The 18,666-nt window shown below is 40.1% G+C and overlaps 2 protein-coding genes across 2 annotated transcripts; both read left to right on the top strand.

Annotated features, from left to right (window-relative positions):
- Positions 1-2,273: 2,273 nt before the first annotated feature.
- On the top strand, positions 2,274-16,770 carry LOC144631276 (uncharacterized). Its single transcript, XM_078489668.1, has 6 exons — positions 2,274-2,995; positions 5,759-6,034; positions 7,290-7,553; positions 13,392-13,652; positions 14,307-14,570; positions 15,199-16,770. The coding sequence occupies exons 1-6, from the start codon at positions 2,427-2,429 to the stop codon at positions 16,001-16,003; spliced, it is 2,439 nt and encodes an 812-aa protein (XP_078345794.1). The 5' UTR covers positions 2,274-2,426; the 3' UTR covers positions 16,004-16,770.
- On the top strand, positions 11,271-12,878 carry LOC144631277 (uncharacterized). The gene has a single exon (XM_078489669.1). The coding sequence runs from the start codon at positions 11,585-11,587 to the stop codon at positions 12,137-12,139; it is 555 nt and encodes a 184-aa protein (XP_078345795.1). The 5' UTR covers positions 11,271-11,584; the 3' UTR covers positions 12,140-12,878.
- Positions 16,771-18,666: the final 1,896 nt, after the last annotated feature.

Raw genomic sequence — 18,666 nt, 5'->3', positions numbered from 1 at the left:
TGATATGAAACCTTTGTTTTGAAGTGATTCGTCGTAGCCTGTTCCAATCTGTGTAATCGAGCAGGGTTTTCAAAATACTATTGCTGTTCTTAGACAGTTTGAACATCGTAACTTTTAAAAGAGGGAATATTTTGTACGGATCGTTTCGTTTGCAACAGATCTTGGGATTCAGCAAACGTCCCAAACGCGTGTATGTTTATCAAGATGTGTTCGCAACATTGGCGGGTTCTAAAAAGGGCCGTAAAAGCTAGGTGTCGAAAGGCAGAGGATTTCAGCGTTATTTACTTGAGCAGATCAGTCCAGTAGCAGTGTAAAAACAAAGAAGATAAACGCTCCAGTTTACTACACACAATTGACACGAATCAATCTATCAATCTTCGCATTTCCAGTAGTTTCCTTCAATGCCGTTACCACGTTAACTCTGGCGGAGGTTACTTGAAATAGTTCGATGAAAGGTGCTTTCTTTGCTGTGTTTTATTCCTGGCAATAGAAACCTTTTATTGCAAAAAGATCCAAGTGAAAACATTTGAGGATCTGTACGTTACCGGATATCCATATCCATAAGGATTCCAAACCGCGGTTTCGAAATCGCCAACGAAAGCATCTGTAGAATAAAGTAATGTTCATTGTTCTTAATTTTAGGCACAGTCACTACTGTATATTCTGTATTTGTGCTTCTAAAAGCAAATAAAAAGCAAATTTATCTTGTGGATCTGTTTGTCCATTGTCAATGACGCGTACGTCGGCAGGGGTTTGTCGCTACTTGCGACTTCACGAAGCGGAGTCTTCATTTCACAATGCTGTAGTTCTTAGCTAGCCAAATGAACTCAGAAGCAAACACTTAATACCTGTTTCCACCGGTAAATTTTATTTAGACGACCAAATGCCCCAGATCTTTCTTGACAGAATCAAAACAAAAACAAACGCTCGCAATGCATACCGGTAGACAGAGAGTCTAGCATGTATCGTATGTCGTTTATCGGATGTCACGCTACAATGTAACGCAACTTTGTTGAAACAAGAACGGGAAATCTAAAAAAAAAAATTGTTGTTCAATTGAGAAGATCTATGAAGAAAACGTATAATGTGCATCTTTGTGACTCCATAACTACGTACTGTATCACATTTATTTCAGTTCCAACAGATCCTCACAATGTTAATTCAGCTCACTCTCATTGCTTCTGTATGTCAAAAAAATGTAAGCTGCAGTTTCAAAAACAAGTTGTCAGCTACTTTTTATTTACGTTAATTTTTTGACAAATGTCCTGAAAATAACTGATGCGTATGATGTGATTATGTTATTTCTTGATTAACAGGCGACGAAAAATCTCCACAAAACTCGCCCGTCTTTTCAAGTCGGTTTTCAAATTCGGTTGCCTGATTGCGTCACGTTTGTAAAAATGCGTACTCTGCCCCGTAAAAATGTCATTCGGTCCATTTTCGTCCCCAGCGCCCACTATATGATAGTTATAATAATATTTTGCAATATCACAGCGACAAAGCGATGACTGGTGCCGGATGTTCTCTTGAAGCCCTGAATCAGTAACTCCATGACGGAGTTGTACACGCGATTGCGAATGTAGACGGTAAAATATTGACGGCAAACTGATCCCGACGGCTAAAGCGGTCAAAAATAAACAAAATGGATAAAACAGCTAAAATGTATTGAAAAAACTTTGCCCTATATTGTCTATACCGTAATGATTCGATTTAGCGCCCTCCTTCCAATAAGCGCCCCCTTCCGAATAAGCGCCCCCCTTCGAATGTGTTTTTGTAAATAAGCGCCCCTATTCCAATAAGCGCCCCATTCTAATTAGCGCCTCCATTCTTATAAGCACCTATTCTAATAAGTGCCCCTATTGAGTAACTGCCCCTACTGAAGTCATTGACGCCAACTAGATAAACTCCTGACCGTTCACCGTACAGTTCGTGAAAATATTTACTGCTAAAATTAACAATTATTTTAAAAGTAACTGAATTTTTAACAATTTCTGACTGTTACATTTTCGGTTATTGTTAGATACATTTGGTTGTTTCTCAAAAAATTAAATAAGCGCCCTGTCCCGAATAAGCGCCCACCCTTGAGGTGCCAAAAGTAAATAAGCGCCCTGGGCGCTGAATCGAATCATTACGGTATTTTTAAAAACCTTCCTCAGGGGCTGGGCGGAATATGATAGTTACATGACGTATTTATGCTCGATTTCTGGCGCCGGCGCAGACCAGAAGGATTGTGGGCTCTCGGGACGTAATCGCTCAAAAGTATGTCTCTTCGCTCAAATGCGGGAAAACATAGGTTCCATTCCCGGGGTTCCATTGTCATTTCAGCTTACGAAAACGTCTTTCCAAGGCGTGCACCAAGTCTTCTTGACGAACGACTTTTATGATAAGCTCAGAAATAGACAACTTGGAGTTCGATCACATCGATCATGGACTTTTTCGTGGACTACAGCTGCAAACACAACAGCGAAACTGGCAGAACGAAGCTTACTGTCTCTGACTTTGATACCACAAGCATCAGAGATGTAAAGTACGCTATTCAGGACGCTATTCAAGCACCAGTTTGTGATCAACAACTGTTTTATCAAGGACAGCCGGTAACAGACGATGACATGCCTCTCAGCAGATTGTATTTCCGGGAGGGTGACTGTTTTAAACTGCAGTTTCTCGCTGCAGCGGACATAACCGGAATGACAGAAAGACTAAATGTGCTGAAGAACTTCGCTCAGGAGATTTGTAAAAAACTCAACGGACATCTTTCAGTTTTAAATATAAAAAACGACCCCGAAAGCCTAAGGGATCTAAGGAGGTTTCGTGATTTCTCTGATCAACAAATCAATGCATGTCGGGCAATACAACAACTAACATATTCCTATTTCTCCCCATGGAAGTGTTTAAGAACCGTTGCTCAAAGACACTTCTTCGTTCAAGAGGAAGGATTTGACGCATTTTTTGAGGTGTTCAAATTTTCATGGCAACACTACCATGATTTAAATGTGTGAGTTCTTGCTGCAATAGTTATAACTTAATAGTAATGCACCTGTCAATGTTAAAGATGAATTCCAGTCCGTACTGCGCAATCTCGGCTGCAATGTTTATCGGAGCCCAACACGAAGGAATGTTTACAAGCAAAACTAAAAATTCCGCGACAAACTTACCTTTTTCTTCATTATTAACGCCAGATATCCTTGCAGAACAAATAATAACGAGTAGAGGAACCTTGACGCTATTTCAAACCGTCGTTTCAGCTCATCGGAAATTATTGAAGTAAACGAAGTGTAATGGCGGACTAAAAAACTTCATGTATGCTGTCACCGAAGTGTAACGTTTCAACAAATTCAAAACAAAAATGAAAACAAACCCCGAGTCTGCGCACTACGGACTGGAAATCAGCTTTAAGCCATAGGGTGTGGGGGGGGGGGGGTGGTGAGCAGACCCAGGGGTTTTTGACATTTTTTGGAACCCAGAGTCGACCTCCCCACCCCTGGGCACTTAGTGAATGTCAAATTTCACATATCTCCTTTTAAATTGCTAACCCAGCAGACCATTTTAGATGTCAAAATCCCTACCCTGGGAGAGCTTCTCGATGTCAAATTCCCGTGGGTTCCCCCCTACCCTGGGGCTTAACATTGACAGGTGCATAAGCACTACTTCGTGCATTTGTCTAAACATGTGATGTGAGGATGCGTCCTGCAAGGGGGTGGGAGAAGGGGAGTACTTTGTATATTTTTGGGTGGATGTGTGCTGCTGAAACTTTGAAACCCTAACCCTATACCAAACCCTATTGTAACCCTATTGTAGACCAGACACCAAAAATCCCTACCCTATCCCAGACTTGCATTTTTTAGAACCGACCAGTGTTTTTAATGGAAAACCGTTTGTCAACAACATTGCCGGGATGATTTTCTTCATGTTTAGGAAAAAGCTTCTTTCTCCTGACTTTCCGTCCAAAATTCTACAAACCTTATGAACCAAACATGCTAAAACTCTGAACGAACCTTTGAAATATCATGATGTTCTAGCACTAGCTTGAAAATAATGTGAAACAAATCAACAAATTTTTTTGCAAGTTGCAATTACTGATTATGGATTGACACAGAATTGGCACAAGACATCTGCCTTAGTAAGCCAAACATGACATTATACAAGGAAATTGTTTGTTTACAGCTTGTGTTTTAGTGAGATTTTTGTGTCTCTTCGTGTGACCTTGAGATTGAACTAAAAATTGTGAGTCATGGTAAAATCATGAAACTCAAGAGGACTCCAAGATTCTTGCCTGTGTAAAAGCTATTTTAGCATTATCACCTTTATAAATTGAAACTGCAAACACAAAGGTTTGACATATGAACGGAAGCCGCATTCGACAAGAAATTAGGGGTATTGATTGGTCACCTAAATTAACTTGAGTTCCAGCAATTTTAGGCCAAGTCTCAAGATCTGGGCTTTTAGAAACATGCTCTTGAAAACTCCTACTTATTTGAATCATGATAAAGGTCTCAGAATCTCAAATTTTGAAAACTTTCGTCTTGAAAGGGAAGCCTTGAGCCATGCGGCCCATACTGCCGGGGCTTATCCCAGTTTCGGTAGCATTAAGCGGCTAAGAGAATTTCTACTCCCCCCTGAATGGGATGCTAGCTAGTCCATCGCAGGGTACCCCCCCCCCCCCCAGCATTATGTCGCCGGTACCCATTTATAGAGAGAGGCACTATGGAAATAAAGTGTCTTACCCAAGAACACAACGCAATGACCCTGGCCAGGGCTCAAACCCAGATCCACTCATTCTGGAGTCCGGTACACTAACCATTAGGCCACCGCGCCTCCCTTCTGTCTTGGAAGAAGTCTCGTAACTTTGCTGGTACTTGTCATTGGTACAAAGGAAAGTCCACTTGAAGCTGAACTTAACTAAATTTAAAAAAAAAAAGGTTATTTGCTCATCTTATAATCAAACTGAGCCAATTTGTTGCAAAGGACACATCAAGCAAGCTGTCAGAAAAATATTTGAAAGTGAAATGACTTGATTGACTTGATTATAAGAAGTGGAGAGCTATGGCAGGTTCCATTTGGTTTCTTGCATTAAATTTCTAAGTCTTTTTATCGTAATTCTTTGCATTTATAATTTCTCTGTCTTAAAAAAATGTGGCTGAAGCACTTGGAGTAATGGAGATCAACAAAGGTTACGAAGCCTTCAGATTATCTAACACAGGTTAGGAAATTGTTTCATCTTTAAAGCCTTGGTCTTGAATTTTAAAACAAGGATCTCGCCAATTTTTTTTTTTAGGGAAGCGGGACGGCTGTTAAAAAGGAAATCATATGCAATGTAAAAAAAGCGATTTAGGAACATGTTAAAGATGAATTCCAGTCCGTACTGCGCAATCTCGGCTGCAATGTTTATGTAAGCCCACACGAACGAATGTTTACAAAAAAACTAAAAATTCTAAAAATTCTAAAAAAACTAAAAATTCCATGACAAACTTACATTTTTCTTCATAATTAACGCCAGATATCCTTGCAGAACAGATAATAACGAGTAGAGGAACCTTGATGCTATTTCAAACCGACGTTTCAACTCATCGGAAATTCTTAAACGAAACGAACTGTAATGGCGGACTAAAAAACTTCATGTATGCTGTCACCGAAGTGTAACGTTTCAACGAATTCAAAACAAAAACGAAAACAAACCCCGAGTCTGCGCAGTACGGACTGGAAATCAGCTTTAATGTCCTCTAAAATAACCTTGTGGCTGTTTTTTTTTTACCAACAGAGATGAAAATTCAGAAGTAGCTACCAGAAATCTAGTTCAACTCCAACGCCTCTTTAATCAAGGCCAACTGCTTCTTCAGTTCTGCTGTTTGGGCTTTTTAAGGGCATTTGGTGAGACATCTCAGGATCTGAAGTTTCTTTTGTCAAAGGATGTCTTTTCCCTGATGGTTGACGCTCTCTTACTTCAGCCATATCCCCCTGAGGATACTGACCACATTGACCTAGCTAAATTGAGGATTGTTGGTATAAACGAGAATGCACTTGGATGCTGTGGAGGGTGAGTAAACCCAGCAAATGAAGTATGTGTGTGCCTATTGAGAAGCACAGAAATGCTAGTTAAATTATCATAATCAAGGGACAAATTGAATTATTTCAAAAGGTAGTGTTAGCTGACTGCCCGGGGGAGGGGGAGGGGAGGGGGTTACTCCCTTATATGGGCTCTAGGGGGAAGTGCGGCCCGATATGGTATGGTTTTCAGGCTTTTTTGTCTTGAACGGGTATATATTTCCCCCCTTTTTGTCTTAAACGAGGTATCCTTACAGGGACCAATGTCAAACAAGATAGGCTTATATGCCCGCAGAGGTGTAAATAGCCGAGTCCTTCTATAGCGCGCGCCTGCAGGGAATCACGGTAGTTGTATTCATCAAGACTCAGCAGCGATGCACGTTGCTGAGTCTCGCGCATGGTTTGATGAATACAACTACCGTGATTCCCTGCAGGCGCGCGCTATAGAGGGAATGGGGTATTGATACAAATTTAGCCAAAAACCGAATTTTCACAAATCCTTCCATATTGCTGACTTACGTTGATTTCGGCATTGATACTTAGCTCACGATTACAACAAAGCCAGTGAGGTTCTCGTTTATGTCTCAAAAATTGGCATTCTGTCTTAAACAGGGTACATCCCCCCGCCCCCCCCCCCCCGGGACTGACTGTCAGTTGATATTGGCCAACATGTCAGCTAACATCCCATGAACATATTGAGTAAGTTTTGCATAATTCTCAGTTGTGCATCAATTGGACAATTTGTTGGTTGATCTCGTTGGTTTATCTCTGTATTATCGTCAATATACCACTAACAGTCAACCAGTAATTATAGGTTAGGTCTTTGTTTGGGCCAACTGGCCCATTAGGCCAAAGCTTAAACTGGCTTCCATAGCATTCAGTGACTACCGATAGGAGTATTATTTCTACACCTTCCTGGATGGGGTGTTAGTCCATTGCAGGGTAACCACCAGCATTAAATTTGCCAGTACCCATTTATACACCTGGGTGGAGACCTGTTGACCAATAGATGACCAATATCCCACCATTCCTATTAGTTGATTCATCTCCTACAAGGCAGAACTCTAATATGTTTGAGTTCACATTGTACTGATGCCTAGTTGATGCTTGATGGACTGCTGATGCACTTGAACAATATTTGGTTGGCACTCAACCAATTTAGACAAGTAACTCTACAGGATACTCTTTCATACTTTGAACCTTTTTATACTTCAATTCTTTCTTTTGTGTTATTTTTTTTTCTTTAGTTTGATAGAGTATGATTCCAACATCCAGGAGGAAGTGTCGAAAATGTCACCACTGATTGACAAGTTAATCTTTATGATAGACAGGTGCCAATCAGAGCCTGCAGGATATTCACTGTATTCAAGTGAGGTGGCTTCTATCACTCTGTTTTGCTGTACTTTCAATCTCAAATCTGCCCAACCACTGGTAGATTGTGGAGCATTGGATAGAATGATTAATATCACAAAAAAACTTCTGACTGATAAGGACAGCGAAACACCTCAAAGGTAGGACGATATACTGTAGAATAGTTAGAGACTAGTATGCATAATAATAAAAATAATAAAAGTATTTATATAGCGCCGAAATCCACTAATTGTCCATGACGCTTTACATTAAAAATATTTATAAAATGATGTTAAAAAGTTAAAAACTCTAAAAATTTAAAAAACGGAATTTACAAATATAGGTTCAAATGTACCTAAAAAATAAAATAATTTAAAAGCTTGCTTAAAAAGGTACGTTTTTAAATGTTTCTTTAAAATGTCAATGGAAGCACTCGATCTGAGTTCTTGTGGGGTCAAGTTCCACAATCTTGGGGCCGCCACAGCAAACGCTCTTTCCCCGTATGCATCATTCAAGGTGATTTTTAAAATGTTCATCAATTCTCATGGTGTTAATGTTTCTGTCAGGTACTACTGTTGTCTGTTCCTGGCTAGAATGCGTTCAGCTCCTCTGGTCACGCTGGACAGAGCCACTTGTATTGCTATAGATATATTTATTGACATGTTCCTAAACCAGCATATCCCCAGCGAGATCTCAAAATGGGAGGAAGAAAACTCTATTGTTTGGATAACAATGGTGCCACTGGTTCATCTCGCCTTTGCAGCAGGAAAAGAATATTACTGTGACAAAATCAATTACTTAAAATATGATGGCCAAGGAAGTGAATCTCAGTCAAGTACCACTATAACGGAACTGGATGAAACTGGAGAGGCTGATAAAGAGGATTGTTTTAACCCACATTTAAGCTTAGACAACCTTTCCGAACAGACAAGTTGCAAACAAGGAAGGGTTGAAGGTCGGCTTGCCACTCCCAACACCCTGTGTGATACGTTTGGGAGCATGGCAATTGATACTTCAGTGTCTGGAAACAAAAATTGTGCGATAGCAGGCAAGAAAGACCAATTTACGTGGCCAGGTTCCACATCAACACTAAAACTTGGGATCTTTTCTCTGGTGCACATGCTTTCAATCAAGGAGAACCAGAAGTTGGCGCTATCAGAGAATCTCCTATCATACTTGGTGTGTCTGTCATGGCACCTGAGGTGTGATGAGAGAGAAAAATTAATGACCAGTCTGGCAAATTTTCACAATGCTACCACACCTCCTTCTTTGAAAGTTGCTGCCAAATCCGTGCTTGCTCTTGTTAATGGTTTAGACATGGTTTTCAAATTATGAATTATTATGCCAGGACGTCATAATATCAAAACTCGCCCGTCTTTATTACCCGCCAAATTCGGTTGCGTGATTGCGTCACGTTTGTAGACATGCGCGCGTACTTCGCTTCGTTATTAAATGTCATTCGGTCCATTCTAGTCCCCAGAGGCCACTATATGGTAGTTATAATAAAAATATGTAGTGTAATAAAAAAAAAAAAAAAAAATGAGGCCTTATGCGTCCAATGGCGCGAAAAGGATCGATGATGATGAATAATAAAAATATGTAGTTATAATAAAAATCTGCAATATCACAGCGATGAGTGGTGCAAATAACAATTTTTGAGGGGGGGGACAAATTCGGCGAAGGGGGATCATTATCGGCTAGCGGATATTGTCCGGGGGGTCAAAATTCCCAAGCGGATATTGATTCTCTCAAAATCCGCTGTGACACTCGATCTCTTGAAGAACTGGATCAGTAACTTAGTTAAAACGGAAAATGTAGACGGCAAACTGTTCCTGACGGCTAAAGCTTTCAAAAATAAACAAAATGGATAAAACAACTAAAATGTATTGAAAAAACTTTGCCCTATATTTTGGTTTGCAATACAAACCTTCCTCAGGGGCTGGGCGGAATATGATAGTTACATGATACGCTCGATCCCTGGCACCGGCGCAGACCAGAAGGATTGTGGGCTCTGGGGACGTGTGTCCCTTCGAAATCGCTCAAATGCCTCTCTCCTCCGCAGAGGCCTCTTTCGTGTTCCGTACGGGCTGGGAAATGGAGAGAGGTGAAAGTAAGCGCGCGGAGCCTGGAGAGAATCGAAACGAAAGCGTGCGGGGGACACTGGGAAGGGAAAAGGGAAGGAGAGAGGCTTGCTCCCGCCGCTTCGCCCTACCCGTCGTTCCCCACGCTTCCCCAATTTTTTTATTTTTCGTGTTCCCCTTCCCCCATTTTTCGTGTTTTTCCCCCACTGAAGGAGCCTCTGCGGAGGAGAGAGGTGTGACACGTGTTTGCTGGCACGGAAAGGGTAAGAGGAGGGAAAGGTTGGTCCCAAGGTTAAGTATTTACACGTAACAGAGCGACTCTTAGGTCCAATACGCGAACAAAATTATTCAACGCACTTTCTCCTCAAACTTCCGCGTTTATGTTGTCACGCACTGCGTGACAATTTTAAAACGTAAAACAAAACAGCCTTTCAGACGGTTTTCAATGAGAATGTTTGCTTTATTTCGAAGATGCTTGACATACAAAACCAAACAGTGGTTTGCGAAACGGGTATATACAAGCTTTATATGTTATTTACAAATTGCTCGGACTGTTAGCGATCGCTAGCACATTCTTGTATTATTCGGTAGAATTTCTTCCCGGAATTTCTTAATATCAAACACTGACAATCGTAAAGAGTTCTACAAAGTTTCGAGCCCCCCGGTCTCGATGGACTGCTAGGCACACAGTTTTCAGTTACATGTATAATTTTGACTATTTCTGACTTATTAGTTAGCATCTTACCCATATTTTAACTGTCACCTACATTAAACAGATCTTATTTTCAGCTAGACAGTTGAAAAATCGTCATTTCTCAGCCAACTGTTACAATTTTGGAAATTCTCAGTCATAGAGCCTTTGATGTAATGTAATTTTTTTTCCAGTTTTTAGGTTTTTGCTGTGCATAGCCATTCAGCTTTATTATCTTAGAATTATTGGTGTCACGTTAACTACCTAAATGGCAGAAATCTTAACTTATGAAACGATCTCCCCCTTCACATCCGTCGACGTGAGGACAATTTCGAGCTAAAACGCATCTTTTTACACTTCTTTTATTATGTAATTTTTTAACCAATTTTTAACCTATTATGAAATCATCAAGTGTTTTTTTAATTTTTAGTGTTATTTATTGTTACCTTAAATTACTATGTACATTTGAGTTTCTTTATTTTCCTTTTAATATTTATAGTATTGTAACGCGTTTTTGAGCATATTGCTATGAAAAGGGCGCGTTATACATTTTTAATGTACGTGCACTCGATCTCGCACCTCGAGTCTTCGTTCCTTACTGCGCAAGCTACGAGGTTGGACGTGCTCTGGGAAAGAGGCTGAATGCGGAAAAAGTTCCACAAGACTTAGCTAAGCAGGATATATATTTTTTGCATCAAACATCATTCGTATTTCAACACTTGTTAGCAAAAAATCGTATATAAGTCTTCTTAATTAATGTACAATTTTACTTGGACGTGCTCTGGGAAAGAGGCTGAATGCGGAAAAAGTTCCACAAGACTTAGCTAAGCAGGATATATATTTTTTGCATCAAACATCATTCGTATTTCAACACTTGTTAGCAAAAAATCGTAATAGCTTCTTAATAAGTAAATTTTACTTGACGTGCTCTGGGGGGCTGAATGCGGAAAAAGTTCCACAAACTTAGCTAAGCAGGATATATATTTTTTGCATCAAACATCATTCGTATTTCAACACTTGTTAGCAAAAAATCGTATATAAGTCTTCTTAATTAATGTACAATTTTACTTGGACGTGCTCTGGGAAAGAGGCCGAATGCGGAAAAAGTTCCACAAGACTTAGCTAAGCAGGATATATATTTTTTGCATCAAACATCATTCGTATTTCAACGGTTGTTAGGAACAAAACGTGTATAAGTCTTCTTGATGTACAACTTTACTTGGACGTGCTTTGGGAAAGAGACTGAATGCGGAAAGAATTCCACAAGACTTAGCTAACCAGGATATAAATTTTTTGCATCAAACATCATTCGTATTTCAACAATTTGTAGCAACAAACGTAGATAAGTCTTCTTGATGTACAACTTTACTTCTATGAGAAGATTAGAAAGGAAACTCGCTGTGTGCCATTAACATGAAACATGGACGTTTACGTAGACTACAGCTGCGAGGACAACAGCGAAACCGGCAGAACAAAGTTTCTTTGCTCTGATTTTGATACCACAAGCATCAGAGATGTAAAGTACGCTATTCAGGACGCTATTCAAGCACCAGTTTGTGATCAACAACTGTTTTATCAAGGACAGCCGATAACAGACGATGACATGCCTCTCAGCAGATTGTATTTCCGGGAGGGTGACTGTTTTAAACTGCAGTTTCTTGCTGCAGTGGATATAACAGGAATGAGAGAACTAATGTATGAGCTGGAGAACGCCGCTCAGGAGATTGTCGAAGATTTTCAAAGACAGCTTCCTGAAATGAAAGAGGGCTCCAGCCGCTTAAGATGTTTGTATTACGATCCTGTGTATGCAGTGCAGGGACTGGCTTCATTTTTCTTCCCATGGAAGTGTTTGAGATCCGTTGCTCAAAGACACTTTTTCGTTCAAGAGGGAGGATTTGACGCATTCTTGGAGGTGTTTAAATTTTCACGGCAACTGTACACGGTTGGACATCCTGAGAATGATTCCAACTTGTGAGTTCTTGTAATTCAAGTTTGAAATAAGTGACCATATAAGTAATGATTGGGCTTAAAGGAGCTGTGCCACGGATTTTAGCCAAAATTAGGCTTAGGAAATGGCCACCAAATTCAGTAAAATATAAAAATAACCGCTTAAAGCAGTTAAGCAACCTTTCAGTAACACAGCAAATACAAAAGAAGGTACAGATGGCCAAAAGTGACAAAGATTGAAACGGATTGCGATATGGGTTTTTGAAATACTGTTAGGCTGAACAGCTTTTAAAGTTAATCTCGTTTGCTTTTAACTTTAAATTATTACGTCCGGGAGACATATTTGGTTGCAATGAAACTATGGTTTTGTCATTTAGATCCACAAACGTATTTTCTTCGTAAACATTAAGTTTCATAGCGTGCATTTGGCAAAACTTAATCGAATAAACGTACCTCATCTGTGACACAGTCCCTTTAAAGGCAAGTAATTTCAAAATCAGCTGAGTGCATAGCCTCCCATGCAGCCATTTTAGGGGTGAACAGCTGCGTGGGAGGCTGCTGAGTGCACAGCGCCCTGAACCTCGGCCAACCTCGAATGGCGGCTCGTTGTCCAGCCACAATCTTGACAGCAGAGTACTAATTAATTGTATCAATAACAAAATTCTGAGGTTAGAAAAGGCTCTCAGAACCTCTTTTGATTGAAAAAGTCAAAGGTGTATTTAATCAATTTTACAAACAGTACGAAAACAGCAAGCTAAGAAGAAACCACTTACAGGAGCTCAGTCACGGACAACTCCCGTGGTCGTTCCGTCTTTCTTCGTCGTCCCTCCTGTTTTCCGTTCGTTTCTCCTCTGTGTCCCCACACTATATGGCCTTCATGAGTAATCAGAAAACAAAATATCGTGACCAGCCTTGAGTGACTGTGATGGGCGTGTCAATAGCATTGGTGTCCAGTAACAAGTATCCAATTACAAAAACTTGTAAGTGAGTGATTGGACAGCCGTGTGATTTTGTAATTGGACAGCCATGTGATTGTGCGCCAATTACAGGAAAAATAGGCACATGCCAAACCAATCAAAATCATGAAATTTTTTATAGCTATGCAGGGCTCCAAATTGCGACTCACTGGTTGCCAATGCAACCAACTTTCCATCCTTGGCGATTAAAAGTTCTGGTCTGGTTTTTGCCCTGAGCCGTATATTAACAGAGACATTTGGGAATACACTGAATATGACTTATATTACTAAAATAACCTGTGTGGCTGTTATTTTGACCAACAGAAATGAAATTTCAGAGGTTGAATATCAGCTCAAACACCATGTTAATCAAGAACAACTTGTTCTTCAGTTGTGCTGTCTCAGCTTTTTGTGGTTTTTCGGCGAGACACCTCAGGATCAGAAGTTTCTTGTGTCAAAGGATGTCTTTCCCTTGACAGTTGACGCTCTCTTGCTTCAGCCATGCCCACTTGAGGAGACTGGCCACATTGACATAGCCAGCATAATTGTTGGTGTGAATGAGAAGGCAATTGGATGCTGTGGAGGGTGAGTTATTGCAGTCTTCATTTACATGCGAACTCTGAAATTCAAACTCTGAACTGCAACCAACGGTTTACGTTTTTCGCTGCTGTCAATCATCTAAGCGGACCTCTCAGGAAACAAAAGTTCACTTCAGTGAGGTCAAAGGTCACGTCTATCATTTGTGATTGGTAGTTTTTGCGTTTTTTCTGTTTGTCAGGTTCGTTGGCTGTCGCCATAATTGTGATTGACGACAGTGACAAACATCAGAGTTCCTCTGAATCATCATCATCATAATTTTTAATTCTGCGCGGGATGAGGTTGCCCTCTATTCCGAGCCAGGGCTCATGTTCGCATGACAATAATGATACAATCAATAAACTAGTATAAGTATAATTAAGCCATGTCATGATGGGTTGGAATGCAGTAGTAGGATGACTTGACCTTGTGTACTGTTGTGGTATTGTGGTTACGTATTGGTTGATGTTTTGGTGGCTGTTGGGTGATGTTGTTTTGGCCTCTTGTCTACCTAGGGTACAATGAATGTTCATGATGCTGGATCCAGATTTTGACTTCACAGTCAGATCTTCTCTCGCAACGAATATTAGCTCTCCGTGTCCATATGCTGTACATGATATTTCATCCTTAAAATTGATTCTTTCCTCTATTTTTTTAATCTAGATTCGTTGAGTGCGATTCCAACATCCAGGAGGAAGTGTCAAAAATGTCACCACTGATTGACAAGCTAACCTTTATGATAGACAGATGCCAATCAGAGCCTGCAGGATATTCACTGTTTTCAAGCCAGGTGGCTGCTTGCACTCAGTTTTACTGCACATTCAATGTCAAATCTGCCCAACCATTGGTGGATTGTGGAGCACTGGAAAAAATGATAAATATCACAAAGAGGCTTCTGACTGATAAGGACGGCAATACACCACTAAGGTGGGAGGTGTTGGAACTTGCTTTTAACTGTGGTGGGGCTGGGAGGCATCACATTTAAACTGAATTCATTATTTAATTCCCCAACCCTCAATTCCCCTAAAACAATGTTAAGCGGCCTTCACACGACAAACTATTGGCCAACTCGTGTTGGCAAACTCAAGTTGGTGTGTGTGAACGACGCAACAACGGCAGACAAGTTGGCCAACTGTTGGCAACAAAATAGAACTTGTCTCTATTCTCACCAACAGTTTGCCAACCTGTTTGCCAACTGTTGTTGTGTCAATCACACACACCAACTTGAGTTTGCCAACTTCACTTTGTCGTGTGAAGGCCGCTTTAGAGTCTGGGCTTGGCTAAGATGGGTCAGCATTAACATTTTGCTACGTGTGGGGAACAGGAGGTGAAGATATCAAACAATTTTGTATGCAAAATGGTGAAGTGTGCCAGGACTATTGGCCAAGATTGAAGCTATTATCTGGCATCATAGGCTTGCATTCGTGCAGAGAGCTTGATATATCTAAGATCATAGGACTGCAATGCATGCAGAGAACTAGAGGATCTTGTCATTGGTGTGTGTCAGGTAATAATTTCTCATCATTAATTCGTGGTGTTAATGTCTCTTTTCCAGGTACTACTGTTGTCTGTTCCTGGCTAGAATGCGTTCAGCTCCTCTGGTCAAGCTGGACAGAGACTCTTGTGTTGCAATAGATGAACTTATTGACATGTTCCTGAACAAGCATGTTCCCAGCGAGATCTCAAAATGGGAGGAAGAAAACCAGTTTGTTTGGATAACAATGGTTCCACTGGTTCATCTTGCCTTTGCCGCAGGAAAAGAATATTACTGTGACCAAATCAATGGCCTAAAATGTGATGGTCAAGAAAGTGAAGGGGCTCAGTGTATTCTTGAAAGAAAGCAATCAGAAACCGCCAAAATGGGACTGGTTGAAACTGGAGAGGCTGATATGGAGGAATTACAGAAACGTTTATACCCAACTTTAAGCTTAGACAACAAAGAAGAAAACCTTTCTGATCAGACAAGTTCTAAAGGTAGAAGGGTTAAAGGTCAGTTTGCCGCTCTCAACACCCTGCGTACATCTGAGGGCATGGCAATTGAAAATTCAGACTCTGGAAACAAACACTGTGCGATAGCAGGCAAGAAAGACCAATGGCTAGGTTCCACATCAACACAAAAACTTGGGATCTTTTCCCTGGTGCACATGCTTTCAATCAAGGAGAACCAGCAGTTGGCGCTATCTGAGAATCTCCTTCCATACTTGGTGTGTCTGTCATGGCACCTAAAGTGTGACGAGAGAGAAAAATTAAGGACCAGTCTGGCAAATTTTCACAACTTTTCTGCACCTCCTTCCTTGAAGGTTGCTGCCAAATCTGTACTTGCCCTTGTTAATGGTTTAGACATGGTTTTCAATTTATGAACCGTAGTCAAACTTAGTCATTTATTAGACAATAACTGATAGAATTCTTGCTCGCTCATTGGTCGTACTATTTTCGATGAGAGCATAGACCGTAATAAATGACGTAGACTGTAACGCAACGTAAGGCAAATTTGGGAAAACTTGAAATATTTTCGCCACTTTTCCAAAACCTGAAACATTAGGGCGAATTTGCCCACACATTTGACGACGTCAAATGAAAAAACAGAGATCTTACCTGTAAGTTGTCACACGCCCGCGCGATACGCGTCAACGAAAACAGCTGGGATCTAAAATATTGCAATTCTTTAGGCGTTTTTAAAGTGGTGATATGTAGAAATCACTTAGTACATGGATTTCCCCATATCTACTGGATTCTGACAGCAGAGAAGAAAATGTATCTTCCGAAAGTAGGAAAATTACAACTTCTTTTATGTCTGAAAATGACGAATATGTGAAGGTGTGTAGAAAAGACCAATTAACTTGGCCAGGTTCTACATCAACACAAAAGCTTGGAATCCTCTCCCTTGTGCATACACTTTCTATCAAGGAGAACCTGCAGACGGCGCTATCAGAGAATCTCCTTCCGTACTTGGTGTGTCTGTCATGGCATCTGAGGTGTGACGAGAGGGAAAAATTAAGGACCAGTCTGGCAAATTTTCACAATGATTCTGTACCACCTTCTTTGAACGTTGCTGCAAAATCTGTGCTTGCTATCGTGTATGGTTTAGATATGGTTTTTAATCTGTGATAACTCTTGTATGGTGTTAATTTTTGACACCGCCTGAAAATTGCTTTCAGCAAAGTTAAACAATGTCTGATAATAGTTATTTTTGATACCACTAAATATTGCATGCATTACTTAACAATTAGATTACGAGCTCGAGATTTCTATTTACCTACTAGAAGATGGTTTTCCATGTTCTATATAACAGAATAGATAGTGAGTAGTGTAGCCAATTAGAGAACAGCATTTGTGATAGAACGCTAGTAGATTTATACTAAAAAGAAACTATCTAACAGTAGACACTAACTGTTCCTGAGGAAAAGAGTTAGTTTCGGTTTCTCAGAAATCTTAATGTTTGGTGTTTGATGCAAACAAATCGTACTAGTTTTAGAGTATTTTTTAACTGTTTTGTTAAAAAATATAAATAATCATAATAATAAAATAAGAATATAAAATATCAAGAGTGGACTCAACCAAGCTACATCGTATCCCATTTGAGATACATTTGAATTTTCAGTAGTGGAAGTGCATGATAGGCACGCAGTGCATGCAGAGGGCAAGGAAGGTGTACCACTTTTCACAAATAACTGTTACGGGTAATTTCTGAGCAGCTAAATGTTGGTCAACATAACATTGTAACTAATGCATATTCAAAGCCTTTAAAGTTCATAATTTTTTTAAAGTTATAAATCAGCCAAATGTAATCTAGAGAAAATTTTATATTGAAATAATTTTAAAGAAATAGACTGCACATCCGCAGAGAAAGTATATACTTTACTTCTGTAGTGGTTGGTTGTTGACTTGTCAATGGTTGTACTTTCTTGAAACCGTAAGGTTTGCAGGCGCGGAAAAGGGCAAACAAACGTAACCGTTAAGTATAGTAATGTTTCTTTTAATTAGATGAGCGTGTTCGAGAGGCTTGCATTTTGGAATGTTTTTGATTGATTACTTGTTACATTATTGCATGCATTCTAAAGCTTCAAGGCTTAAAGGTGACTTAGGATTAGAACATCCCAAACATTAACTTTTCCGTTTCTTTTTGTCAGTGAAGAGATACTGAGTAAAACTCTACACTGATCGAAAAAAAGGATAACATGCGAGCCAGCGAGGCATGCAAGCCAGAAATCCCAAATCCCAATAAAAGGCTAACCGCAAGCTACCTAAACTAACTGTAAGCTAATCAGAGTACTATTTAGGCTAACCGGAGTGCTATGAAGGCTAACCAATGTGGTATTTAGGCTAACCCAATCCCTAATCCCAATGTAAAAGGCTAACCGCAAGCTACCTAAGCTAACTGTAGGCTAACCAGAGTGCTATTTAGGCTAACCAATGTGCTATTTACAGTGTAGGCTAGCCGAAATGGCTCGCTGGCTCGCAGATTATCCGGACCCGCCTGCAACCGTGCAACAGAATAACATTCAGTTTTTTTCGACTTTTTTGCTTGTTTACAAGCAAAAAGAAGGAGAATAGCAGTTAAGTGGGGGTAAATGTGGAACCGGAAGGAACCACATTCTTGTTAACTCTCAAGGGACTGTTTTAATTTCTGAAGGGAATACTTTCCTCTGTGGGTTATCAAAGCGCGTGACTTGTAAAGTGTCACTCTATAGTTGTGCTTCAACACTTCCGTTTTTGTAGAAAAAACGTGACTTGTCAAATTTACAAATGTTATATAACAATTAAAAACGTGAAGAGCCCAAATCTGGTACAAGTCTTTCACACGCTAAAACTTTAATTTCTCAAGGGAATACTTTCCGCTGTGGTGATCAAAGCGCTTGACTTGTAAAGAGTCATTCTATAGTTGTGCTTCAACACTTCCGTTCTTGTAGAAAAAACGTGACTTGTCAAATTTACAAATGTTATATAACAATTAAAAACGTGGGTAGCCAAATCTTACGTGACATAACAGCGATCGAAGGCAACGAAGTTTAAAACGATTAAG

Source organism: Oculina patagonica, chromosome 12 (assembly GCF_052425735.1).
Source record: "Oculina patagonica isolate OP01 chromosome 12, crgOcupat, whole genome shotgun sequence".
In the NCBI taxonomy this organism is placed as follows: Eukaryota; Metazoa; Cnidaria; class Anthozoa; order Scleractinia; family Oculinidae; genus Oculina; species Oculina patagonica.
This window is presented reverse-complemented; position numbering and strand designations above follow the sequence as displayed.